Source organism: Dysidea avara, chromosome 7, assembly GCF_963678975.1.
Source record: "Dysidea avara chromosome 7, odDysAvar1.4, whole genome shotgun sequence".
Taxonomy (NCBI): domain Eukaryota; kingdom Metazoa; phylum Porifera; class Demospongiae; order Dictyoceratida; family Dysideidae; genus Dysidea; species Dysidea avara.
The window spans coordinates 2,390,348-2,417,317 of record NC_089278.1 but is presented as its reverse complement, the minus strand read 5'-3'; the positions used below and the strand labels follow the sequence as shown (position 1 = coordinate 2,417,317).

At 38.8% G+C, this 26,970-nt stretch overlaps 6 protein-coding genes across 9 annotated transcripts; 4 read left to right on the top strand and 2 right to left on the bottom strand.

The window, feature by feature from the left end:
* The first annotated feature begins 1 nt into the window (after position 1).
* LOC136260184 (uncharacterized) lies at positions 2 to 2,463 on the top strand. Its single transcript, XM_066053820.1, has 9 exons — positions 2 to 243; positions 290 to 349; positions 395 to 452; positions 501 to 945; positions 991 to 1,172; positions 1,222 to 1,687; positions 1,961 to 2,098; positions 2,148 to 2,201; positions 2,248 to 2,463. Exons 1-9 carry the CDS (start codon positions 93 to 95, stop codon positions 2,413 to 2,415), a joined length of 1,722 nt encoding a protein of 573 aa, XP_065909892.1. The 5' UTR covers positions 2 to 92; the 3' UTR covers positions 2,416 to 2,463.
* Positions 2,420 to 5,765, top strand: LOC136260179 (uncharacterized glycosidase Rv0584-like). Of its 2 annotated transcripts, XM_066053814.1 has the most exons (18): positions 2,420 to 2,663; positions 2,751 to 3,061; positions 3,120 to 3,192; positions 3,242 to 3,391; positions 3,441 to 3,505; positions 3,555 to 3,665; positions 3,711 to 3,800; positions 3,852 to 3,910; positions 3,957 to 4,108; positions 4,156 to 4,268; positions 4,313 to 4,440; positions 4,497 to 4,693; positions 4,740 to 4,893; positions 4,940 to 5,012; positions 5,164 to 5,233; positions 5,282 to 5,398; positions 5,449 to 5,562; positions 5,609 to 5,765. In XM_066053814.1, the coding sequence occupies exons 1-18, from the start codon at positions 2,423 to 2,425 to the stop codon at positions 5,662 to 5,664; spliced, it is 2,274 nt and encodes a 757-aa protein (XP_065909886.1). In that variant the 5' UTR covers positions 2,420 to 2,422; the 3' UTR covers positions 5,665 to 5,765. The 2 variants fall into 2 exon arrangements, 1 of the variants encoding a protein (XP_065909886.1); XR_010703446.1 differs by lacking the exons at positions 4,940 to 5,012; positions 5,609 to 5,765 and having other exon boundaries at positions 5,449 to 5,481.
* On the bottom strand, positions 5,682 to 10,297 carry LOC136260189 (protein SEC13 homolog). Its single transcript, XM_066053826.1, has 12 exons — positions 10,140 to 10,297; positions 9,468 to 9,583; positions 9,334 to 9,415; positions 9,206 to 9,275; positions 9,068 to 9,157; positions 8,976 to 9,019; positions 8,859 to 8,915; positions 8,694 to 8,770; positions 6,379 to 6,499; positions 6,266 to 6,325; positions 6,131 to 6,217; positions 5,682 to 5,827 (listed from the first exon to the last, which is right to left on the bottom strand). Exons 1-12 carry the CDS (start codon positions 10,194 to 10,196, stop codon positions 5,753 to 5,755), a joined length of 936 nt encoding a protein of 311 aa, XP_065909898.1. The 5' UTR covers positions 10,197 to 10,297; the 3' UTR covers positions 5,682 to 5,752.
* LOC136260186 (U3 small nucleolar RNA-interacting protein 2-like) lies at positions 10,236 to 12,918 on the top strand. Its single transcript, XM_066053823.1, has 14 exons — positions 10,236 to 10,404; positions 10,451 to 10,539; positions 10,588 to 10,715; positions 10,761 to 10,828; positions 10,879 to 10,920; positions 10,973 to 11,099; positions 11,278 to 11,411; positions 11,466 to 11,558; positions 11,608 to 11,708; positions 11,760 to 11,894; positions 11,945 to 12,007; positions 12,355 to 12,497; positions 12,548 to 12,627; positions 12,674 to 12,918. Exons 1-14 carry the CDS (start codon positions 10,336 to 10,338, stop codon positions 12,836 to 12,838), a joined length of 1,437 nt encoding a protein of 478 aa, XP_065909895.1. The 5' UTR covers positions 10,236 to 10,335; the 3' UTR covers positions 12,839 to 12,918.
* On the bottom strand, positions 12,860 to 19,241 carry LOC136260177 (uncharacterized). Of its 2 annotated transcripts, none has more exons than XM_066053811.1 (14): positions 19,083 to 19,241; positions 17,606 to 19,033; positions 17,053 to 17,554; positions 16,217 to 16,962; positions 15,556 to 16,030; positions 15,029 to 15,507; positions 14,871 to 14,978; positions 14,428 to 14,725; positions 14,268 to 14,381; positions 14,042 to 14,153; positions 13,867 to 13,991; positions 13,260 to 13,816; positions 13,037 to 13,199; positions 12,860 to 12,965 (listed from the first exon to the last, which is right to left on the bottom strand). In XM_066053811.1, exons 2-14 carry the CDS (start codon positions 19,015 to 19,017, stop codon positions 12,942 to 12,944), a joined length of 5,115 nt encoding a protein of 1,704 aa, XP_065909883.1. In that variant the 5' UTR covers positions 19,018 to 19,033; positions 19,083 to 19,241; the 3' UTR covers positions 12,860 to 12,941. The 2 variants fall into 2 exon arrangements, with proteins under 2 accessions (XP_065909883.1, XP_065909884.1); XM_066053812.1 differs by having other exon boundaries at positions 13,260 to 13,831; positions 13,885 to 13,991.
* Positions 19,190 to 25,175, top strand: LOC136260180 (uncharacterized). Of its 2 annotated transcripts, none has more exons than XM_066053815.1 (10): positions 19,190 to 19,364; positions 20,427 to 20,880; positions 20,930 to 21,034; positions 21,086 to 21,123; positions 21,323 to 21,437; positions 21,485 to 21,709; positions 24,031 to 24,314; positions 24,363 to 24,756; positions 24,809 to 24,905; positions 24,960 to 25,174. In XM_066053815.1, the coding sequence occupies exons 1-10, from the start codon at positions 19,228 to 19,230 to the stop codon at positions 25,046 to 25,048; spliced, it is 1,938 nt and encodes a 645-aa protein (XP_065909887.1). In that variant the 5' UTR covers positions 19,190 to 19,227; the 3' UTR covers positions 25,049 to 25,174. The 2 variants fall into 2 exon arrangements, with proteins under 2 accessions (XP_065909887.1, XP_065909888.1); XM_066053816.1 differs by having other exon boundaries at positions 19,224 to 19,364; positions 20,353 to 20,880; positions 24,960 to 25,175.
* The last annotated feature ends 1,795 nt before the right edge of the window (positions 25,176 to 26,970 follow it).

The following is a 26,970-nucleotide window of genomic DNA, read 5'->3' as shown; positions in this document are numbered from 1 at the left end:
AGCGCGCTTGTGTATTATGTAACGCAACTTTCAAGTTCAGCAGCGCCAGAGAATTTTATCTTTTTGACTTTTACAATAACAGGCAATAAGAAATGGAGTTGGTCTCCATTACTGATAGTGAATGCGTGAATGATAGTTTTCATAACTCCTTTAGTGATGGCTGTTCTGATACAAAGAATATGGAATTGGGCGGCGAAGAACAGTGTAATGTTTCTAGTGATAACCCAAGTCCGCAGAATCATGGTACGTGCATTGTGTACTGTTTAAATTTTGAAATTTTACTTGAAAGATGTGCCGTGTCGTTCACCTAACTGTCGCCAGTCTAGCGTGGAGGCAGATGAAGGCTGCTGTAAGCCTCTGCTCTTATAATACAGTATAGCATTGTGTCCTGTAGGGTTGCTGGAAGATGAAGAGTACCAGTTTGATGTACTTGATGGTATCAGCGACATCAGGTAATAAGACAAAGGGTGTCTCACTATTGACAGATGATTTATATGTAGTGTCGACTCAGCTGAGTACCCTCTCCCAGAGCCTAAGATTACGCTGCAGTCAATAGCAAAACGTTGGCTTGATAAGCTAACAAATGAAGAGAACATAGAACCTGAAGATAGTGTAACTGATACTCGAACTGATGAAGCAAATGCTGTACTGCCACACCAGTCCAGTATGGAACCAGTTCAGGAAGTGGAACCTGTTACCTCTGATCCCAATAATAGTAGAGAGTCTTGTAGGAGTGAAGAGGCGGAGGTTGTCCTTCATTCAACACCTGCCAGTGATAGCTCGGTGCCTCCAATGCTACCACCACCATCACAAGAGGCAAACTCTACATTCACAATGCCGGTTAACTCTACATTTACAAAAGCAGATGAAAGCTGCACAGACAAGCCTATACCACAGAGCACCACTCAACTTCAGATCCCCAGCACAAAGAATACAGTGAATGAGGTAAGAGAGATACTAATGCTTGTCATCAACTTGTTGTGTTTATAGCCTTTAAAGTGTGGCGAAGTGGCACTTATCAGGGAGACTTGTAACAATGCTATTACCCAGGACCCTCCCTCAGAACAATTCCTTCAGGGAGATATTACAGATAACAGTTCCAAGCTGACAAATCTCATCCCAGCTGTAGCCAAAAAAGTTGCTACAGTTCCTATCAAACCTCCACCAACCAGGTATTGCTGATCTATTGTAACAGTTTAATTTTATGGGTTTGTTTTACAGAAAATTGCTACTCAAAAAGAACACCACTTCAACAGTTTACAAATCACCGATGAAAAAACCAAATCGCAATCAAGCTCACTTAGTAGCTAATCAACAAGAAACTAAATTGTCTAAACCCACAATGTCTTCACATCTGAAACAGAAGGAGCCAATGGCTATCAAGAAAAGTTTATTATCAAAACCAATAATCATGGCAAAATCTGCTGGCAAGACAGATGGCACATCACTAGTACCCTGTAAACCAGCTGGTCTGAAGAGACCAGCTCAAAAACTGAATGGCACAAAGGATCACCCTCTACAGCTTGCCACAATGCCAGGACATTCTACTCCAATTAAAGACCAAACAAGTCGGAGAAGATCTGTTGCTGTTAGTCCCCAGCGAGATTCATCAGCAGCAAATGATGACAGACAAGCAATCCCAGCTAAACAAAGGAGACGATCCGGCATTCCTCTTCCTGGTGGAGTGGTAAGAAACGTCTACTCTTTGGCAGAGGCTAGGCTTCAGTGCAGGCTGTGTTTCTCCTTGTTAATTGTTGAGGTCATGTGCTTTAGTGGGCCAACTAGTCATCCCATACCATTAAATGTTGATCTGGCCCCGTTGCATTGATCTAGTTCAATTTACTGTAGTCTGGGGGAAAGTCTGCACAGGAAAGTAAGCTAGGGTCCCTCTTATGCTACTTATACACCCTCAAGGGTACTTTCTCAGTGGTGGTTAGACAGATTGTTTTATTTGCTACAGAGTAAGGTTCCGATGAGTCCTAGTAACAAGAACAACAACTTCAAGTTTAGTGTGGGAGTATCACCTGTAGTTCCAGGTAAACACTCACTCCAACCACCAATAATAGGTAAATGCCAACCCCGACTGCCTAAACCAAAGGTGAGTAGAATGGTTGATAAAAATTAGTGCATCTCATAATTGTTATTAGACCCAACTTAACTTCAATACTAGTTTTGATATCTTGGATGGAATGGATTTAGAGGTATGCACATCAGTTGTAACATCAAGCAAGCTTTGTTTGTATGCAGGGTCCACCTCCAGGGGGCTCCAAGCTAATGCACTCACCAGCTGAGAAGGAAAACAGTCAGGTCACTGCTCACTCTCAGTGGTCTCCGATTAGGAGGAACAGAGGAATGTCTGCGGACGAAGAATGCATCCGATGCACGAAACACACAGCTAGATTTCAACAATCCTAATAAATTCATGCACTTAATTTTTATTGTAAATATGAAGGTGTGGCTGAATTTTGCGATTCTCTTCGCTCCCGTATTATCTGCAATAGATGTACCATTGAACTTGTACATAGGTACAGGTGGGGAGGGTTATGGTGCCGGGTCAATTCTTCCAGGAGTGCAAGTACCGTTCGGAATGATGAGATTGTCTCCGGACACCTCATATGATAACACAGCAATAGTGTTCCACCATTTTGGCGGCTATCATTACGGTAAAGTCCCTTACAGCACATCTACTGCTAGCTAGCAAGCTATTATAAATACTGCTACTAACCAAAGCTATACTGTTTTGTTTATAGGTGATAATGAAATCAGATGTTTCTCACATACCCACATGGTTGGAGCTGGGCTACCAGATTATGGCAATGTTGGTGTGATGCCTGTTAGAAACATGGACAAGCACGTCATCACAGATTATGGCTACAGGTCAAAATTTGACCACAAAAATGAGAACATCACAGCAGGCTACTACTCTGTGCATCTTGATGCCCACAATGTGCTAGTTGAACTAACTGTGGCTGGATCTTACACTGGAATTCATAAATACACATTTTATGAAGCAAATAAGAATAAATATGTAATTATCGACCCATCACACACCATCACGAAGGTACATACAACTGTGTACATTGTTGGATCATAATTATGGGCTCCACTGCATGATGTAGGGTGCTTGTGTCAATGCTACAATTTCTTATGATGACAGTACCAGTGAGTTTACTGGTTCAGTATTGATGAAAGGTCTGGTTCAGTTGTTATACCATTTGCATGATGTTCAGTGTTGCACTAGGTGCAATGACTGGTAGGAATGGAAGAGGGATCAATGTGTACTTTGTAGCCAATTTTAGTGATAAGATCATTAGTGTTGGTACATGGAATAATAGTGATGTTAACGTGAACACTGTGTCTGCTACTGGGACACACTGTGGAGCATTTGCTGGTAACTATATACTTGACCAATTAATAGCTATATACTTAACGTTTCACAGAATTTGATAAATCTCTCTCATCTGTTGCGATGACTATTTCAATCAGTTTTGTGAGTATTGATCAGGTCAGTGCACTAGTCTCTTGTGTAGCTAACTAATTATGACTTGTTGTAGGCTAAGGCAAATCGAGCTAGTGATTTACAAAATTGTTGGACAATGTCAGGGGACAACTTTTGGAACTGTGTTGTGTTTTCACAAGCTAAATGGAGTGACCTACTCAACCAGGTATAGTAGATAACACGATTGTAATATGATGCTGATGTGTGCCAGATCACAGCAGAGACAGTTGACCCAGATGATCAGACTAAGCTTTTCACTTCACTTTATCACGTGTTCACAGTACCAACCAAGTTTAGTGAGGTACACACCAATAGTATTGTGGATCTATTGTCACATTACATATGTGTGTAGAGTGGGGGATACCATATGGGAATGGACAATAAAGTTCACCAGTTAACTGATGGGTCAAGGTATAAAAAGTTGTATCAGTGGTTCACTTTATAGAGTAGATTCCAGTCGTTATTCTGACCTGTCATTGTGGGATACCCACCGCACACATGTTCCCCTACTCACACTGCTACAACCTAGTGTGTCACTGGATATTGTGAAGTCACTATTGAGGATGTATGAAGAAGGTGGAGCCATCCCCAGGTGGCCAATTGCTAATGGTACACAGTGGTCATCATGTGTCCAACAAACTACTCTAATATTACAGTCTACACTGGCTGTATGATAGGTAACCATGGTAACCAAATAATACTGGACAATTTGGTCAAACAGACTGGAGTGTTTGATACACAAACTGCTTATCGAGCTATGAGGGAACAAGTAAGGTTTTCCTCATTAACATGAATTATATTCCAGATGGGTAGGCAATGGACCCCAATATCCCACATGCTGGTAGAGGGTGTTTGAAGGAGTATATCGCTGATGGGTATTGTCCATTGGATGCTGCTGGATCTTCAGTCAGCCTTACACTGGCCTACGCCTATGATGATTGGTAAAACTATATTATAAATATGTCACAATTTATAGTGACCATAATAATATTTACAGGGTTGTGGGTCAGCTGGCTGAGTATCTAGGCAACCACAGTGAAGCAGAGTATTTCTTTAACCGATCCAAGAATTATCGTAATGTTTGGAGTGAGCAGGATCAATTTATGTGCCCAAGAAACTCAAATGGAACCTTTAACTGTCCCAGTGATCCATATCTGAACACTTGGGTGATAGAGGGATCGGATTATACTGAAGGTAACAGATGAAGACCCTGTGGTTAATATGTACAAGTTGATGATAGGCAATGCTGGCCAGTGGAGATGGTTTGTCCCACACGACATACCAGGGCTGGCTAAGTTGTTCAAATCTGAGGAATACTTTGTTTCTGAACTTGACAAGTTTTTCTCCCGTTCAAAAGATGATCCATACAACGTCCTCCCCAATCCTTACTACTGGTAAGTGAAGATGTCACTGCTGGTCAGGACTGTACACACACTGTAGGGCTGGGAATGAACCTGACTTGTTAGCAGTTTATCTCTTCAACTATGTTGGTAGACCTGACCTTACTCAGAAGGTTAGCGGCTACAGTAAAACCTGTGTATTAAGGACACCTTGGGACTGACCAAAAGTGTCCTGATTTTCCAGGACAGTTTACATGCTAAGGGATACATTACAAGTGTCCAGTTCCATTGTACTTCACATAACACATGTTATTTCTGATGCAGTATTCACGTTGGTTGGTACAACAAATCTATACCACTGCACCTTCAGGAGTGCCAGGAAATGATGACTATGGTAACAGATGAGCATGTATTGTATGTAGTGTGAGTGTTCGTACTGTAGGAACAATGAGTGCTTGGTATGTCTGGTCTGCACTGGGACTATACCCTCTAACTGGAACTGACACCTATTTCATTGGCAGTCCAGTTGTTAACAAAGCAACAATAAAACTTCTGAAGGGTGAGCAGTCATGTTAACTAAATCATTCCTTCATACTTAACAAAACTCAGGAGATTTGGTGATAATTGCATACAATAACTCAGTGACCAACATTTTCGTAAAGGAAGCAAAGTTGAATGGCAACTCAGTTGACCTCAAGTATTCTCCATTCTTGAAACATTCTGGTAACAACCAAGTAGTGTTGTGTTAATTCATTTTTAATACTACCAGATATTGCTAATGGTGGACACTTGGAGTACTGGATGAGTGGGGAACCAATGTTCTGATAAAATGGCGGGGAAAATAAATTGACAATTGTTTTTTAAACATAACTTGTACAAATTTTCTATATTATTTTTAACATGGCTATATTATCTATTGCTGTTGAGTTTTGTCCATTTCACTAACACAAATCCATTTCCCTTCAGGTGTATCCTTCCACAGTGTCACCTAGTAATAATGAACAGCTTGTTAAGAGTATGACATGCAGGGGTGGATCCAGGATGTAGCAAGAGGGGGAGCAGTAAGTACAAGTGTAGACATTTTATAAACTACATATTTAATGTATGGTGGGTGCACCTATAAATCAACTCAGGTTGCATTTGTAGCAGGATGTATACTGACTGTTCTATTAGAGTACTTTGATGTACAAAATGGGTTTTGTTGGATTTACTAATCCTAGGGCAGAAGTGAGAGGTGTGCACTTGATCTCTATGCACTCCCTGGATACATTCCTGATGTGATCTCACTCACCTTATTGTCTCCCCCAGAGACAGCTAAGATGTCTCCAGTTATTGACCAGCTAACATGCCATACGACATCACTAAATGTGTGTAGGACCTATAATGACAACAAGTTAAGGAATGCTGTATACTAAGGCCATAATACCTGTGATGTCCAGCTACCACCGGCTACTTCATCTTTTGTCCACAAGATAACCTTACAGTCCTATACAAGGAGTAGCTGTGCTGTTATGACTGGTGAAGAGAAATATGACTTACTTGTGAACAGCTTGCTAGTCTGCTCCGAGGAAGACCAATGCTTGGTGCCCATGCTACATCTCTTACCCAGTCTGTATGTGCCTCTAGTTTCTCTTCTAGTATCCAGTTATCTGCCTCCTCTCTGTAGAATAGTTAAATATCTACACCAGATGAATTGTGTAAACATTTTATGTCTAAATTTTAAGGGTACTGCTTGGTTAGACTGTTACTGATGCCAATTGGCCATTTCAATGTTTCACCAGCCCAGCCAATTCATACTTTTTTTAAATGTTAAAGTAAGAAATTTTACCAAAAATAGTTTTTAAAATTTCACCAACATGTTTTTGTGAAATGATTTTACGGCCAATTTTTCGGCTTTACAATACCAAGGTCGTTCACAACATCAAAAAGACTGGAGATGTTGGCTTGGCAGGAGTCTCATTGATTATCTCAAGATTCGTACAAAGCTGACAACAATATCAACGTCAAAAGGAAATACATAAACCACTTCCTTCTTTTCCGTTGTGTCACTGTACTGGATAAAAACAATGGGACACAAAGAGGACAGAGGTAGGTCCATGATGCCTTGACCAGACAAAAAGGAAATATGTTTGTCATTCTTTTTTTCTTTCTTTAGTTCTATTCACTATTTTCCCAAACTAGCAGTCAATCTTTAAAGTGCTACTCATCAATTGTGTCATGTCAACCATTTTGGTATCAGGATAATAAATCTAAACCAAAACAGCCAAACTGTAAAAAAGAGTGTGCCTCCAAAAAGGCCAGGGTTTCTTTCTAGCTGAACTCTCTAATGGGTGACTTGTTCCTAACTGATCTATTTACATAATAATTTGTTTTCAGCACATATTTCTACTGGGTGATTTGTTTGTAGCTGATCTCTATACTGTAACTTGTTTCTAGCTGATCTCTCTTCAGGATGACTGCTCTATTAGAGTATCTCGATCTCGCACTTGCTACACAAAGTTGGATTTCGTGTTATATCTCTGGCTTTAAGTCTGATTCATCTACACCATTGAAGAGCCTTCTAAGATGATTACTCCATCTGTACAGTGATTTTCAAAGCATTGTTCCAAGCGGTTTTTCTGGTAGGCATGGAAAGTAGTCGTTTATTAGCTAATCTCAATTGCATAATTATTACACACTGTTGGTCTTTTCATTGTATCTTCATGGCTTTTAGCTCCATTTCCACAAAAGGTTTGAGGTTCAATAGTTAACCTGTTCACCCACCGATTTTCAGCTTGTTCCCATAAGCGGTTTACCCTGTAGGCGTGACAACATATTAGTGATATTTTTGTGAATAATCGCTAATAACTCCTTCACTGATTATCGTATTTCAGCCAAACTTGGTACCTAGATGTGCTTTTATACTCGCCTTCTATGTGCCAAATTTCAAAGCAATCAGATATGGCATCCATGTTTTATGGCAGTTTTTGTAAGTGTATAAAAAGAGGAAGAAAAAAAATAAGAAAAAAAACCTCAAAATAACTAAGCCAATTTTTGAAGTCGCATATCTCTGGAATGCTTGAACCGATTTTGCTGAAATTTGGAATATTGACGTTGGCAAGAGTGTCCACAGCAAAAATTGTTTCATTTTGTAAAAAGACAGCACGGAACTATGAATGCATGAAAATCACCTTTTCTTTCTTCCTGTTTAAGTGTCAATATACTCACGGTGCTGCGTACCGGCTTCTTGGGCCGCACAACACACTATCGTGTCTTGATATGATATTGGGAACTGTTAGTCATGCTATGGTTACTGGATAGCTCTTTAATGAATAGTTTCAAATTAGCCATAGGATAATTATAATTTTTACGACATCACATATTCATAATATTATATTGTTGTGCTTATTAGTATATATGTACCACATGTAGGATCAAGTGTACAGGCTGTGTGGTGTGTGTGTGTGTTGTGTGTGAGCAAGTTTTTTTGGACCAGAGATGGCTTCTAATTACCATGGGTGACATAAATGGAAATTTATGTGCTGGCTCTAATAGGTAATAAACAGATGATAATTTGTAATTGTATCTATAACGGTGGCACTTCATAAATACTTATGATAATTACCAAGGACAAATCAAAAAGATGATCCAGAGCTTCCTGAAATAATGATACTAGCTCAGCTTTAGACCTCAAGCACTGATGGACATGAACTCAAAAGGCTATTCAATGTGCAAAGCAACAATCATTAGAAATTAAAATGCAAACTTGGTGGAGTTGTATTCAGCTGGTTACGTTTATGTTAGCCCTGACTGTTTTATTAGAGAGTTTACAATAATAGTGTAATGTATATCTGATCCCAGCCCTCACTACTCACCTCCACACTCTGACCATCTGGTCCCCTCCACCAGATGCTAGCCTCTTCGTAGCAGTAACTGGTGCCTTTGGTCCTCCCTACATACCAACAGTTAAAATCTACATACTAATCTCTAGAGCAAGCTCCCTAATGCTCAGCCCAACAAAACACGAGACTACCACTCACCTCTACTAAGGAGCCTGGATTAACTGCTGGGGCCCAGCTAACCGCGTTACAACCAAGCTAATAGAATAAAACATTACTAATAATACACTAATAGTGTGTATATATGGTATAACCTACACTGTGTGCCCGATCTATTTTTGTGTACTTCCAGTTTCCATCTCCTAATACCATACATGGCATCAATCAATATACACAGCGACGACCTATACCTGATGTTGATATAAATGAAATTGATTCATCAGATGATCCACAGGCTAACAGTAGACCCCATTCATGAGGTGCCCACTGGATACTGTTAACTGTTACAACATTTAACACACCATCAACCACACTCCAGTAACACTGACCTGATGATTTATGTTCACAAAATTCATATAACTGTTTCCATGACCCACTAGTCTCCTTCCAAATAATAACCTAACATGTAATACACGTGGTTGGATAATAAATATCACTGATACTATCCCCCACACACCTTCCTATCATAAGAACATGATGCTAAAATACTACCAAACTTTGGATGGGCCCATGCCACCTGCCAGACAGGACCCTCATGACTGTATGAAAGAAATAGTCACAACACATCATGATGTTACTATAGCAACCAACCCTGATAATGTAGCAACCAGTGTCTGCTGATCCCCTGATACTTCAAATATCCTAACAGTTTTATCTGATGAGCAAGTGGCCAGCCGCTTACCAAAGTAGTCCATCTGAGCATCATGCTGTGAGCAACATACAGTAAACCTTATCACAGTATTATACACACTAAGTTATGATATAGAAAATCATTTATTTACCCCATCCACTTCTACTGTAACAAGAGGTCACACAAGGAAATTCAAACATCACACTAATTCGTATACAAGATCTAATTTTTATAGTAATAGAGTAATCAATGACTGGAATTCATTACCCCAATCTATTGTTGATTCTCCCTCTGTCAATGATTTTAAAACACTGCTGGACAGACACTACAGTAATTGCTTATTTGATTTTGTATAGTAAGTAGAATAGCTAAGTACATAATAATTATTAATTTTGTTATGGATGTACAGGCATAAGCCTTTATCCTTATAAAAATACAAATACTAAGTACTATAGTTGCATATATTCTACAATTGAGGTTTGTATATTAAATAACAACTAGCTATATGCCATAAAGCAATAATAAATAAATAAATCTAAGACTTCTCAAATAGAGCGCACTATACAGATTAGTTCCTCACGTCGTGACGTGACGCACACTGGGAAGCACATACACACCACATACACACTTACTATCATATCATCGTGAGCGGTGTCGATCGTACTGATAACAGATATCTCCCCCGACATGGTCTCTATCCTGATACAATGTACACACCGAGTGATGCTTTTGTACCACGTTTTTCTTTCGCATAATTTGGGTGATGGTTTAGTATTACGGTCAAGGTTCTAACTCGTTTTAATGCAAATTTTATAGCATCCAGTGGTGATGTCCAGCTTTTTCCTCCCGAGCAAGCCACCAAAGGGTGACAGAAAGAGAAAGAGAACGCAACTTAATGTAAGGTGTGCATTAATAAGAATATTATGTATTTTTTTTACTACAGAAAAAGAAAAATGCAACTAAGCAGAAAAAAAGCACCAAATTAACTAATGAAAATGAGGAGATTGCCAGCGACTCAGAAATAGAGGAAGAGTGAGTGCAAGGCACCATATGTGTCAACATGTGAGGTTACCACTGTAGCCAAGTGGCCATGGTCAAAGATAAGAAACTCAGACATGATGACAATGACAGCAGTAGTGAAGAAGAAACAGCTCAGGAGAAAAGAGTACGACTGGCAAAGGAGTATATTGCAGAACTAGAAGAACAAGGTATGTAGGTAGGATGTGTGCCTGTTTAATGCTTTACGTATACAGAAAAGTTGAAATTAGATCAGTCCAGTATTGATCATGATGCAATAGCTCACAGGCTGAAAGAAGATGCTGTCAGTTACTATAATAATTGAGATGTATTGTAATAATGGTGTTGTTGCAGCTGAGACAAAGTGGAAGGCTCCTTAGGAAAGTTGCTGACACTGTGAGCCACTAAAAAAATTGCTTCTTGCAATAATATCAGTATATACTTGCAGTATGTGAAGCCTGCGAGTGATAACATTAGAATACTTAAGGGGCATCGTCTACCATTAACTTGTGCAGTAGTTGCTAATGATAGTCAGTTCATCTACTCTGGATCTAAAGATTGCTCCATAATCAAATGTAAGTCACACCTCGGTTGCCTATGTAGACATATTAAGAAAGCTAGAGAACACGCTGGGCACATACATGGTTCCTAAAATTGTTTTGGCTGTGTGCATCTGCTTTTTGATAGGAGCTTTAAATATGTTTACGAAGTGGTGAATTATATTTTATACAATATTGTTTTGTATCTCATAAGGGAACGTGACTAGTGGTAAAAAGGAGGGAGTGATCTCTGGCTACTTTAAGTACACAGAAAAACCTGCAGAGTCTACTTCATTTCCTACTGGACAAGTGTTAGCACTGGCAGTTAGTACTGATGGGAAATATCTGGTACTGCTAATGTGCAGCAGAGGGGTAGTGTTGTAGCCTTTGTCTCCATAATAGGTTAGTGGTGGAGAGGACAAAATGGTACGTGTCTGGGAGGCTGACACTTTAACACATGTTAAGAACTTCAAAGGACACCGTAATGCAGTCACTGTAAGAATAGGACACTAAAAACTTTCCCGTTGTCTTATATCACATGTAGGGCTTAACTTTTCAGCAAGGATCATATGAGTTGTTTAGCTGTTCATCAGATCGTACTGTTAAAATATGGAACTTAGATGAGATGGTTTATGTAGAGACATTGTGAGATACTTCACTTCTGTTACTAGTGTATGTACCTCCGTTCTCTTAAAGGTTTGGTCACCATGATGAGGTGACTGCTGTGGATTGTCTGATGAGAGAGCGGCCGGTCTCGTCAGGCGGAAATGATCGAAGTGTTCGCTTGTGGAAAGTGATAGAAGAGACTCAACTGGTTTTTCAAGGACACAAGTGAGTGAAGCATTTGTTTGGTGTTGTAAGTGTATTGTGATCTCCTCCAGGTCAGCCATAGACTGTATCAAGTTGATCAATGAAGAGCACATTTTGTCTGGCTCACAAGATGGGTATGTTGTGGTTGAAATTTATGTGATTTCCTTTAATTTTACTATGCTGCAAGAGCTTTCTGATTCAACTGCATGCTTTGTGTAGCAGTAGATGTTGTATTGACGAGAAGTAATAGCAAGAGCTGTCAATCTACTATGTATAGACTACACATTTTGTATATACTCTAATAGAACAGTCAGTAATGCACAAGTAGTGATTGTTCTATTAGAGTGTTTCTGAACAGACACATTTTCACTTTTTATAAATTTGTCTATAAAGTATAATTTGACTGTACAATAATTCATTGCTACCCCTTGGCACATGTTTCAATATAACAAATTGTCCATGTACTGCCAACTTGTTCCAGTTCTATTGCTGTGTGGAATGTACAGAAGAAGAAGCCCTTGGTCACTACAAGTCATAGCAGTGAGGACACACCTCCCACTGGTGCTGGAGAATTATGGGTCACTGCCATAGCAACCCTACCATATACTGACCTGATAGCATCTGGTGAGTTAGAGGAATAACAAGTACACTACAATACCATTGTTGTTGTACAGGCTCAAGTGATGGGTTTGTGAGGCTGTGGAAGTGTGGTGAAAAGTTTAAACATCTTCAGTACCTTTTCTCAATACCAGTGGTCAGAGTATTGTGGTCTATAATCATGTATGTATTGTGTAATGTAGAGGGGAACAGTAAATGGATTGTGTTTCTCTCACTGTGGCAAGTTTCTTGTGGCGGCAGTGGGCTGGGAACATAGACTGGGTCGGTGGTGGAGTGACAAGACAGCCAAGAATGTTATTGTTCTCATTTCTCTGGACAGAAACTCATCGGAACAGCTAACAAAATAATACTATTATGTTTGGTGGGGGTGAGGTATAGTACAAAATTAAATGCAATTTTTATACATGCAATAATAATATTATGTCAACTATGTGTATGTGCAGTGTGTCTTTAGTGAAGTGAAGAAAGCAGCATCTGTGGTGTGAGAAAGATACAAATTTTAAATGATCACACACATACACACACATAGCTCATGGCTATAATACCTTCTTCTTCTCTTCATACAACTTTTCCAGTTGTGAGAGTTTTGTGATTGTCTCATCTCTTGAAGAAATTTTTTCTGTTTCTTGTGCCTCATCAGCCGAGCCATATTCATAATCTAATTGTGTTTCCATTTTTGCCAGTTTTTGTCTTCTCCTTTCTTTCATCCTGGAGGTGGTGATCAGTACAAATAGTGTACTAGTATATTAACATTTATATTAATGTTACCTTTCTTTCATTTTTATTGCACCTGCACTCTTAACTCTGTCCCTAAGTTGTTGGCGTGAACCATCAGGAGTAGCAGATAGCAACGTTGGTGTTTGCAGTTTTGAAGTAGCAGGCATGCCACTCTCCTCCATCTTGGTCTTTCGCTCTTCCAACTGTAACAAGATCTTCATCTTTTCTGATTGAAATTCTTTTTCTATGTCAGACATCATCTTTAATTGTGCTTGAAATGACAATTCAGGGAAGTATTGTTTCTCCTCTTGTGGATTTTCCTCTTCTACAGCACTCAAGGCACTACTGGTACTGCCGTGTTCATCCTCGCTGATGTAAGGTGATAGTGAAGCTCGACGTTTTAGTTTAGTTGCACTTTTTCTAGCTTTAATACTTCTATCTTTCTTGCTCTGGAACTTTTTGTTTAAGTGACGTCCTTGTAGTAGGTTAACTCTCATTGTTTTAGACATTAGTTTGTTTTGGTTTGGGTCAATGCCAAGTAGGACTGCTGCTACGTTGTCCAGCCAGCACTGTACAAGTGCTATCCGGTACTCGCTATACATTTCCTTCTGTGATTTAACAGACTACATATATACATAATGTATAACCACTGTTATACCTCTCCTTGGTAACTCACGATCTTCAGTAGCTTCCTGATGGTCTCATATGCCTCATCTAGCTGAATTTGGATAAGTTGGACAAACAACTCAGCTACTTTAGTGTGCAAAAAACCTTGTAAGTCAGCTACAAGTTATGTGCGGTTAACAAGACACAATCAAACCAATGACATTTACTTTGTTCGGTTTGTTGTTTCCATGCATCATTTAGGATAAACACTAATGCTTTATGCAGCAGCTTTACATGTGCTGCTCTCTTCTTAATGTGATGCTCATCAAGTATGAGAACCTGACAGGAGACAGATAAGGAGTGGTTGTCAATGTGTAAACTACTCTATTATAACAGTCACCAGTCATGCTGAAATACTCTAATAGAGCAACCACATGGTTTAGTTTAACTTACTCCAGTTATGGTCGTGGTGAAGTCTTCTGTTTGTGCCCCCACAACTTCTGCTGACAGCCTCCATTGTTGTCTGTCTAACTTCAAGCTCTCAATGGATTCATCATCAGACATTGTCTGATAACACAACATATACAACCTTACTGACGTTCAGTGAGTATACCTCAGTAATCTGTGTTGTACAAACTGTGTTACAGAGGCAACAAAATACTTTTTCTTCCAATTGGTGCTTCTTCACAATTTCTGCAATTGCTGCTCCCGGAATGTGCAGTGATACGTCACCAAATGTGGCCCATTCATTGATCAACATACTACTCTTTTTGGCATTCCTAACATACTTTTCCAAAAATGATGTGAGGCTGGAAATATTCTCAGATGCTGTTGTCGCATCTTTTGCAAAATCTAATTTCTGCTTGTTGATTTGTGCCAATTGTCTCAGCTGATCTTGGCAGTTAGTCTTCCTACAGTACAAGCGATATCACACACACACACACACACACATACACACACACACACACACACACACACACACACACACACACACACACACACACACACACACACACACACACACACACACACAATAAATATCACTATTATGCTCACGTATCCTGTAAATGGCATTTCAGGATGTTCAACACAACCAGGCTGGTTTCTAAGGTTGATAAGTTATTCAAGCAGAGATGTTCCCAATACAGTCTTATCATATGAGACCTATTGATAGATGATGAAACAAACTATACCACCAATAGCTGTGTATTCACCTCAGTCCATTGTGATCGGTATTAGTGATCTGCTTCAGTTCAGCATTGAATGTGTCATTAAGAGCAACTGCAATCTCCTCAATTGTGTATGAATAACTTTCAGCTGCTTGGCCTGCGTTTGCTGTCTGTTCTTTCTGAAAGATGACATCTAATGGAAATGTTAATGATACTCCGGAACATTCTGTGACAACAAGCCCTTCAAGCTCATTGTTATTTTGCATACTCCAAAACTTTGCCAGCCACTCACTCCTGATCTGTACTGATATGTCACTGGTCTGTGACAGGTGAGGGAGCCTGCTCAGAATCGAGTTATACTTGGAATGAAGTGCAGAGAAGCAGTGAAACTTAAGAACATTGGTGTATTGAAATATCAAGTGATTAGGAGTTGGTATTTGGCACAGAGTGATCAAGAGGCTATTAATTTGATTATGATGATGTTTTGCTATTCGTTTTGATACAGAGTCAGCCTCTTTGATGCCCTAAACAATATTATGGCCAACAACCATAACATAATGCATGTGGCATACCTTTGACACTAAGAATGCTATCAAATTCCACAACTTTTGATCTAGTGCCATTGTAACGTGGCATAACACGATCCATTTTCCATCAGTCGGAGAAACTTGGTAGCTGTTTGTTGCCAACTGACAATAATTGTATATCTGGTCTCCAAGTAGATCTCTGCTCTGGCCAGTCAGGTTTTTATAGTAGTACAATTCACTAGCATGAAAGCTAACTTGGTGTATTTTACTAGTGACATCTGTACCACCTGCCTGACCCATGTTCATATGTGTTAAAACGGAACTCAATAGTTCAACACATTGAGAACCTTGCTCTTTAGCTGTGCTCAGAAGAGCCTTGTATTTTGACACGTAAGCAGAACTAGAGAATGTTAGTGATTCATATTCACCATCTCCATCAAGTATCCTCCCTTCATTGATTACATCTGAAGTAGTAAGAAGCTTATGTGCCAAGAAACACTGGAACAGTGGAGCCTCACACCTGCACATGTTACACACATTATTTATATACAAAAATCATTGCTCTAAAGGACACTCCTCAATCATGTGATGCACACCTAGATGCCCAGCTATGTAGGCCAGGCTACCAAATAAGTGAGTTATAACACACTTAAAAAACAGTACCCACATTAGACACTTCTACGTGCTATAACAATTACATTCTCACTTATAATGTGATCCATCAAAATGTCGTAGGTGAAGCCCTTGGGCCAGTAAACACAACATAGTCTCAAGGTCACACACATCACAAATCTCATTATACTGAACATGACACACTGCCACAATCAGTGCTGCATCCATCTCATTTGAAAATGTTGCGTGGCCTTTAAAGTTTTCTGCAGTACGAAATAAAGAGATCTCATTTTCCATACACTGATGTAGCGATTGACATGCAGCTGACAACTGCAGCTGTATCGAGCTATCTTTTTGTGCTGCAAGAAAATCAGATATCAGTTCCTCCATGGACGTGAAAGTTTTCTGGCCGGAGTTTGTTAATATGACTGGTGGATTTCTTAGAGTAAGAGTTCTTTTAGAGCAGAAATATATTATTAGATCCATGTAACTGCTAATCAAACCACCTTTAATTGGATTGGGAAATATTTGATCAAATCCAGTAAAGTCACTTGATTTAAGACAAGTACACTTCTCCATAATAAAGAATAGTACTATTTGCTTGTAAGCTGAAGATGAGGAATGTATCTTTGGGTTGGCAGTCTCAAAACTTCTCCACAGTAAACATTGAATTACCAACGTGTATAGTAATCTGATTTCCATGGCGACTTCAGTGTAAACTGAAGTGTCACAAAAATGTTCCCGTAACATATCCTTTGATGGGAATATGACTTGTGAAATAAGTGAGACAGAATTGTGATTTGTAGTCTCCACTACCTTACTGAATTCCATCTGTGGGTCCTGTGTAACAACAAAAGCTTATACAGGTAAACTTATCTTATGTAAATTTTACCATTCTAATTTTACATATATAGCTTATCTGCCACTTACTTCTTGACAGATCTTATCTAGGAGAACAAGTAAGCCATTAACTTGTAATTTCTGTAAGTCTGCCAACATTTTAATACTTTCACAAAGAAGGCTGTTTGTTCCTGTGTTCCTCTTTGTATGAGTTAGCATTAGGAGGCATCTAATGGCCAGCCCTTCCATTAAGGTGTCGTCACTGGACACATCAGCAGCCTGGAAATTGTTTACACTCTCCAAGTGTAATCTCAATTCATTGTACCTCAGCAATGCATTGTCAATAGAATAGTTGGTGTACTTCTTCAGCAAATGACCAAAACTTTTGGATTTCAAAATTCTGATCAATTCATGGCACTGCATATAGTTTCTGTGTGTGGCTACCTCAACAACCATGTTCTGTAGATATTCAGTCATTTCTCTTGACAGCACATCATGTGTTGAACATAGAGAAGTGGCCAGAGCATTACCAAATGAAGTTGGTGACATCCGGGCTGATGCAAGTAGCATGTGAAGTAGACACAACATTGAACTATGTACAAGGACAACAAATCATATAATAACACAATGGTGAGTCAACTACCTTTCTTTATGTTGCTGGATAAATGCAATTTCCTGAAAGGAAAGCCGTAACAGTCTTGACATGACAATAGCTGAAGAAAAATCAGCTTCAGACTGGACTGCACTTTTAACGTAACATAAATATAGCATCATTTTGTGGATGGCACCAAGATCAGATTTCTGGGAAAGAGATTTTTCGGCTGTAATAATTTCCTGTTTGCAAGTACTTCCTAACCACTGCATAAGCTTTGTCAACTTTTCAGATGGTTCCAGCTTGTTATCAAACATTTCTAACAGCTTACTGTCTGCCTCTATCAGTGCAAGACAATAGACATGAACGTCACATTGACTGAATAGTTTGTCTAGTGCTTTACTCCACTTGGCATCAACAGAAAAGTTGTTGATGGCTCTCAAGTCATCAGAAAGTTGGGAGACTAATTGTGAGTAATCATTTTGTAAGGATTCCACTCTCGGCACATCAGCATGGTTGCACACAACCAGGTCAGCCAACAGTTTCTCAGCTAGACATTTGTATCTAGCTAATATTGCTGCATTAATGACACCTTTGAGTACAGTTTCCTTTGCACAATCGTCTAACTGTGGAGCGCCATCAGTTGTATCTGCATTGTCCATTTCATGTCCCTTAACTTCTTGTTTCTTATTAGCTGGAGCTGTAGTAGCATGACGAGTGGTAGTGTGGTCCTTATTACTGCTGACCGTGTGCAGAATATCATCTTCTGGTGGACTAAAACTGAATGCGCTCAATCCATTTGTCTTTATCTTTTGCAGCCGTTCAGCTGCTTTGTCAAGTAATGACACTTTGCTGCTAGTAGCGACCTTGCTGTGTTCTAAGATATCATCAAGATCATCCTCATCTTCTGAGATCTCTTCTAGTAGTTTATTGAGACCAACACATACGGCTTGCTTCTGCTCCAGTGCCATTCTCTCTAGCTCCTGTTTGTTCTCCATAAAATCTTCAAAGGAAGTAGTTAGAGCGCTACTGGAGCTGTGGATAGTACCGGTTAACAGCGCTTGCTTCAGCCTTTCGTATTCAACACCATCACTTCTGGCGTTTGGTCGTTGTGACAAAAACATTTGCCAACTAGCTAAAGAAAAGTTTCTCTCCAGCACAGACTTGAACAAAAACAGGGCGTCACTTAGCGATATTCTACCTGATCCTTCTTTGTCCAGAAACTTAAATTCCCACCTTATGTTTTTCTCAGTTTGTATCAACTTCGCCACTTCACCTATGACGGTCCGCAGGTGCTCCGAGCTGCAAAGATTCCTCCTACACACCCGCAGTACGGCTTCTTCCACCTGAAAAGTGTCCAAAGTACACGAAAAACATTGCTCACAAAGCTCTTTTATTTGTTCTGCACAAAGATATCCTTTCTTGTGATTATCTAACTTGCTGAATAACTCTGAGTAATCCATCGAGCATGCAAAGTAGCTAGTGGGCGTGGTTCATTAAACACGGCAAGTTTATTGTTTTAACTCACCAATAGTCTGCACCTTGTCTGTCTGCCTTTATGCAATCCTCACTATACGCAGGTTATTTGTGTCCCCACAAAAACTGTTCTCAGAAAATAAAATGTACTTATCCACACAAGTCAAACCCACAATCGATTACAAATATCGGTGACAATGACGACATTAATACTTCTGGTCCTGGTAGCGGTAATCTCCTCGAGTTATTGCAATAAAGCATCTTTTGAGGTGGACATGAACACTGTATTGTCTGTTAACAACGTAACTACTGTGGGGCACGTATTTGGGCTAACGTGAGTACAATAATTATTATATTATATTAATATTACTGTGCAGCAATCAAAAGATTATAACGCACAGGTGTGATCATAAAAGTTACTTAAGTTATTACAAAACTCATTAGGGGTAGAGGAATTAATAACATCAGCATGGAGTTGGTTTCATAATTTGATGGTTGATGGGAAACAGGAAAATTTGTATGCATCAATTAGAGTCATTGGTTGGTGATAGTAGCCACTCCTTAAACTTGAAAGTTTAGGGGTAAGATCATCTGTAGACACAATCAAATATCCGTTAATTATTTTGTAAAAAGTACTTAATTTAGCTTGGGTTCTTCTTGCCTGTAACAATGGTAGATTAAGAGAAGACAACATGTTAGTAACACTTGAATATCTTGAAAAGTCATTAAAGCAAAATCTAGCAGCAGTTCTCTGAATTGATTCTAGCTTGTTTATATTCAACAAGGTGTGGGGATCCCAAGCAGACGCAGCATATTCAATGATTGGACGAACCATAATCTTGAAACAATTACATTTAATGTGAGTAGGACATTCGCGTAAGTTACGATACAAAAAGTTGTTTACTTGTTTGGCCTTGTTGGTAATCCTTTGGACATGCTCATTCCATGAAAGGTTGCTTGAAATTGTTACGCCAAGGTATTTGGTATGAGCAACTTGGGCAATAGGTACAGCTTCAATGCAGTAATTAAAGACAATGGGGTTTTTCTTATTGGTAACTCTCACATTTGCTGGGGTTAAACTCCATCTACCAAATACGTGCCCATTGTGCGAGAGCATCTAGGTCTTCTTGTAATGCATGACAATCAGATTCAGATTTAATGTAGGAGTAGAGTAATACATCATCATGTTACCGCTTGTCAAATTTTAAGGCTACCTACAAACAATTGTTTTGTTAATTAAAGAATTATTGTGTTGTACATATTTATGTTGTTTTGTCTTGTGTAAGTATTTTTTGTTGTATAATATTGTGTACTTTGTATAGGGCACTGCTAAAAGCAGTTTTTAGAACTGATGTAGCCTCCCTTCAAATCATTAAATCAAGACTCTTTGTTGTAGGGCTTATGGTGACCATAATTTAGCTGATTTCATAGCACCAACTGGAATGACTTATCTACAACACTGGAACATTGACTTTATTGGGGGAGGTGTATCAGCACTAAGGGTGTTACCCACTGACAAAAAGACCCTGTCAGTGCAGGAACTGAAGGAATGGATGTCTTCTGTTGAAGCTAGAGAACGTTTTCAAGCTACGTTTACTTACAAGCTATTGAAGTCACAGGCTATAAAGAAGGCTGGAAGTCAGCTGTTGCTATTCTTACGAGACACATTATGTGAACCATATTGTGCATCAGTTGAGTGTTATGAAAACCTAACACCCAGACCTCTGAATGGAACCTCAAAGGAGAATGAGTTTGATTGGTGGGTCACATTAATTACTGGTTTTTACAGGTTCTGTACAGAGGCTGACCCCAAATCAAATCTCATACATATCTGGAATGAACCAAACACAGTTATGTTGTTACCTGTATGTGTGTTGTGTGCTATCAAATCTTTTATAGTATTTTTATCATGATCACAAGAATGGGTCCTATTTTAAGGATTTCTACATAGCTATTGCTAAGAGCATAAAGAAGGAGTTTCCTAATGTCATCATTGGTGGACCAGTATGTTGTTGTGTTGTCTGATAACTTCTCTAGTAATGGTTGATACCACAGGTCCTGGAAGATGACCCCACAGGTCCTACTAGACCAAAGTATGCATGTGTGAATGAGTGGGTGGATGGGTGTTTGGGTGGGTGGGTGAGTGAGTGAGTGAGTTAGGGTTACAGGCATCAGGCATCACTGTGCTGGTTTGTTAGACAGCAAGAACTGTGTTTCGCTTGGAGGCTTTTGTGCATGTGTGTGTGAGAGAGCGAATAAAATTATATTATTGTCATTATTTTATTTCATTAGCTCTTCATACATAACTTGGAAAGACTACTCAAAAACACTGATTGATGCTGCACTTCCTAAGGGACTACTTGATTATTTTGACTTCCATGCTTATGGTGGTGATGCAACTCCACAAGTGAGTTAATTGAACTTTAGTTTGAGAAATTATTCCTTGCTATTCAGCCATTAATAGGAGGACTACACACAGTGGATGCATACACTTTTGTGGAGTATAATACTCACATGGCATCTGCCATAACAGAGTCCAATATAAAAATATCTAACGATACTGAGGCATATGTGAGAAGTAGCCATTACAACCTGAGGACATTTCCATTGATATTGAGTACTATAGCACTACTGAAACATCCTGATAAAATCGTTACAAGAATGTTGTTTGATTATAAGGTGCTATTTATATGTCACTGTGAAATGATCAACATGATTTCCTATATATATATATATATTAGTAGAGTGGCTTAGTGAAAAAATCATTCACTTTTTGATAAAAGCATCAAACTTGGTACAATATTTATTTGATTCATACTATTTCATAGATATGGTGCTATTAAAATTACCAATCCTCAAAGAACCTGACAAATAAAACCAACAGAAAATGTATTTGGGGAAGCCATAAAAGTGTTCAATAGTAAATATGCTGAAACTTTGAATCTGCATAGACAAGCAAAGGATGGTCATATCCAAAAGCTGATCAAGGGAGGCAGGTCATTAACTTGCAATTTTAAGAAGCTGGATAGTCAAGCCATAGATGTGCAATATATTATTTCCATTGAATTGTGCCTGTACTTTTTAGGCTAAAATATTGGCTCCATTAGTAGTGTTTAAAACCAGTTTATTTTACCACATTAAGATTTTCTGATTTTACTATACATTCAACTATTTAAGCAAAACAGAAGATTTGGAATGTACTTGCTGACCAGTTAGAAATGGGCTTATAACGGTTGTATACAATCACTGCTGGACTGCACTACTGGACTCAAGTTTTTTCTTCTGTCTTTTAAGCACATATTTGGGCGATTGGTTGTAGTTATTGCTACATTTAATTTAGAATATACAGGTAGACCTGTCTACTTTGCATTGCCTGTGCATTTTATCACAATTAACACATTGAGCAAGTATCTTTTGCCAATAAGCAATCTTGAAAGAGACAGCTGTTATCTACATCAATGTGTTAAAATGAAAGCAAGAGTTCATAATATAAAAAGAGAAGTTATATTATGAACTCTTGATGAAAGTATATACTCATCTGTTGTACAGTCAAACATTTCTTTCATGACATGATCTCCAGAGAGTCATACATGGCTACCATTCTTCTAGTATAAATCGTACAGTACATGTTTAGCTATATAACAGCCATGCATCCTAATACAAGTAATGGTCTTCCGAGTCAGCAAAATTAAGTGACTGTCTTACTATTTCATCCATTGGTAGGTGATACATACACCCTGTATAGCTGCAGCTAGGAAAAGCTGACATATTCTGGCATGGCTACACTGCTTTCTTTTGTGTGTGGAGGTGGGAGTAGTCTAAATACATAAATTTACCATATTCTATATAACAAACGACAGCCAGTTGACCAATATTTGGTGAAAAAGGAGAAGAAAAAAACCTGAGTCCATGCAGTAGTCCAGTCCACTAGTCCAGTCCAGCGATTGTATACAACCCCTAGTTTAACAGTTTCCAAACATGCCCTAAGGCAATGATTTTGACATGGCACCATATCTCAACTGATTTAGTATACCTTACTCAACTTCTACAAAAAATTGGTGCTTTTATCACAAAGTGAATGATTTCATCAAAATTTGCTGCTTGGCTACTCTAGCATATAGTCTTTTCCCTTAACATTTCTGCACCTATAGTGATACTGGCAACCAAACTGACAGAAAGTGGGAGCACATAAATACCACAAGCTTTGTGGTGTTTATAGCTTCTGGTCTTGTGGTACATAAAAATCTCACTTATAGAACTGTGTAGGCCTAAGGCTATTATGCTCATAAAGCTGAGCAATACTTTTGAGCTTTTCCAAAAATTTACCTGTAATGCTTGCTGGAAATACCTAATTATGCCATGTTTAATTATAAAACTTTAACGCTATTGATTTTCTTAAAGTATTTCATTTTAGCATCTAGACTGTTTTGTTAAGGTGATCCATCACTACACAACTACTCTATCAGAGTGTGGCATCTTATTTCACCATAATTTATGTTTTCTCACTCCTAAAACTCATGCAATTCCTGATTCTCATACATGCCTGACATATCTCTAATGGACAAAGCGAAGTTGTCTAGCTACTGTATAACGTCTAGTAGAAGTATCCATCAGCACTAAAATACTTTTAAAATAACTAGTGAAGGACAGATGTTATTTTTATTTCACACGGTGTGTGATCGCAAATTGTGTCATTTTATTTTGATTGATTAAGTTGATTGTCTGATAAGTGATTCGGAAAATAAAAATTAATGTTATCAAGCTAAACACATAATATAGAAATCTGTCAACGCTTACTATTGTACTGTTTGGAACAGTCATTCTCGACAATGTTTTGGAAGTTTTTGTACTATATGTATTAACCATTATCAGTAGACAATACTTCTGACACTGTGTTTTTATTGTACACTATGTCATATGGCATTCTCTTGTGTGTGATCACGCCTTCACCTTGTAATCATAGTATTATTGTTATGTAATGTATTGCATCATTCCAATAGTCACCAGGAAAAAGGTGTAATTGTCAGTTCAATGGATTTCCAAATGATACTAGCATTATAACACCTGAAATGGAGGCTTACTACTTACTTGGGAAACTACGAGATGGAACAAGACTATTTGTTGATGTACCTTCAATAGATGTGTCTGAAGATTGTACATGTCAACCTGCTCAATCCATACAATATGGCAACACTACAATTCTTGTAGAGGCTGCACTTACTAATGATAATCTCACTATTGTTATGGTGAACATGTGTGACTGTGAAGTAGAGTTGAGTGGACGGTAAATGAGATATAATTTTATTGTTTAATGTGTTATGATTGATTGTAGGGTGACCGGAGTTGATCAAGTTGTGTCATCATGGGCAGCCATCTTGGACGTGCAGTCACTTCGAGAAACAGTTGCTCCACAACTACCAGACTTGTCTACATCTCTACCACCAATGAGTCTGGTTACTATCAGTTATACTCTTAACATGTCACAACACTTCACTACTAACATTGTTTCCTTTGTACAGTTTTATCCCACTAGTTCCAAACAGATAATGCTTCAAACAGACCTGTACATCAAATGTAACTATTCACTGTTAGTTTCCTATAATCTGAGTGACTCAAATGTGCAGAATGTAAAAGAATCTTTACTGAGATTTGGTGTGTTAGGACCTGCTGAGAATTACACATGGAATATTACAATTAACTGTCCAGGGATTAGTGACAATGTTGATGTGAGCATTTTAAAATAGTGTAGGTAATTATTTGTTGTGGTGACATGTACAGGTTAGTGTGTATAGACCTGGAGCTTATACCGAAGTGAGACTACCTTGTGTACCAGACACTGATAGTGATGGAGTTACTATAGTGAAATACACAGTTGGTAAGGGTAGGCTGATAGTAATAATGTTTTATTACATGTTCTACCAACATTCAGTCACTTGTGATGAGAAGGATCATCTCACTAATCCTGCAGCAGGACCAGAAGCATATTTTGAATTTTCAGTTCTCATCTTAAGATACTAATCAGGATATCATAACATTATCTACTGCATTTTGTGTATATTGTTGTAGTTTCTCATCTTCCAATAGTCAAAATAGCAATGCCAGCATATATAGCTATTTATTCTACGCTCTCATGACTCAGTATGCAATTTTCTTAGACTGCCCCATGTAGCTAGTTACCAGCTTTAAAATGCTCTGACTGAATGCTGCATTCAGCCACCAATAGTAATAAAGTCATTGATGTGGTAAGAAAAATGGTGGGGAGGAGAAAGGCTATAAGGCATATTTTACATGTTAGTTAGGACTGAAGTATTTGGTTTTATGTATAATATATAGTAACAAATTTAAATGCATAATCTCCGGCATTGAACATACGTAGGGATCAGTGACACAGTCATGGGTTCAGCCATGAGCATAGAGTAAATTTTCATACAGAATGACATACAAAAGACCAAGTGAATATAATTTGCAAAAATTCCTATCAGGCCGCTACACATCTAACTATAAGCGTGCGGTGCTGTTTTCGTGCATGCTCATCAGTGGAGGATTCAATAGTGTTTACATATGGTGAGAGTATCTCAACCTTGTGTATACATTTTTTTTGGGGTGGGGGAGAGGCAGGTAGCCCCCACTTAAATGAAATATGTAGATGAGGACAAACTTTTATTTATTTATCATCTCTTAAATTGAGACTTTACAGCACAAGTGCTGAAGGTCTGTAGGACACCTGGTCCTATACAGCCTGTTTAAAGTTGTTACATAATGTGTGTTTGAAAATGTAGAGAAACTTGTGTGTGCATTACACCATAGATTATATATTCCTGTAATATATAATCTATGATTACACTTCTCTTTAGGCCATCATTATTATATTGTTTGTTTCCCGTCACCCAATGGAACAAAAACTGATGTGGGCGGGAGGTGATTATTAATTATACACTTAACTCTTGTTATTTCAGTCTCTGACTGCTCTATTAGAGTATCTCGATCTTGAAGGTTGCCAGGACCATACAAGTCTGGCGCTGCCGCCCCTTGATAGGCGGCAAACTATGGCTTCTGTTTTTGCTTGCCTCGAGTCTTGTCCAATTAGAACAACTTATGCACTTGTCACACCCCCCACACCCCAAGTGGGGATTTAACATTGCTTCTTGTCCCCACCCCTGGGGCAATAACAGTTCTCCAATTCACTGACCGATTTTCGGTAGTTGCATTTCTAAACAATTAAATCGTACTCACTATAATTTTACTAGCTACAGGTGTATAGCTACCAGGTTAATTATTGGTCGCATGCATGAAATATGCGTTTATCCTTGAGGTGTTGTCAAATCCCTACTAGGGGGTGGGGACATAGTGGGGATTTGACGGCCGATTTTGCCCCAGTAGTGGGGAATTTGACACCACAATTTGTCAAATCCCCTGTATTCCCCACCCCCCCAGGGGTGGGGCAAGAAATTGACAAGTGCATTATCGTGAAGGAATAAGGATGGCATATTAAAAAGCGGCCTATTAAAGAAGTACAAAGAGTACGTTAAGTAGTCTTGTAAGTTAGAAGCGATGAGTTTTTTGAGCGTTCCACTGGATACGAATATCGAAATGACTGTGACTAACGATAATGGTGCAATCTAACGGAAAACCACGTCTCTCCCATTCGCACAAGTACACTATGCTAGAGTCTCCAGACCCTTCCTGTTTGCGGCGCGCCAGACTAGGACTGTACACTCGTGCGCCTAGAGTGGAAGGTCTTCCACCCTTCTGCTATGTTATATGCGATTTACCTTAAAGCTTGGTCACTCTGTGCCTCCTTCTATCATGAAATATTGCATTCACGTGATCTATAAACTGGCTGTGGGACCAGGTGTCCTACAGACCTTCAGCACTTGTGCTGTAAAGCCTTAATAAAAAAATAACAAAGTGGATATAGTACCGGCACCGGTTATGAACGT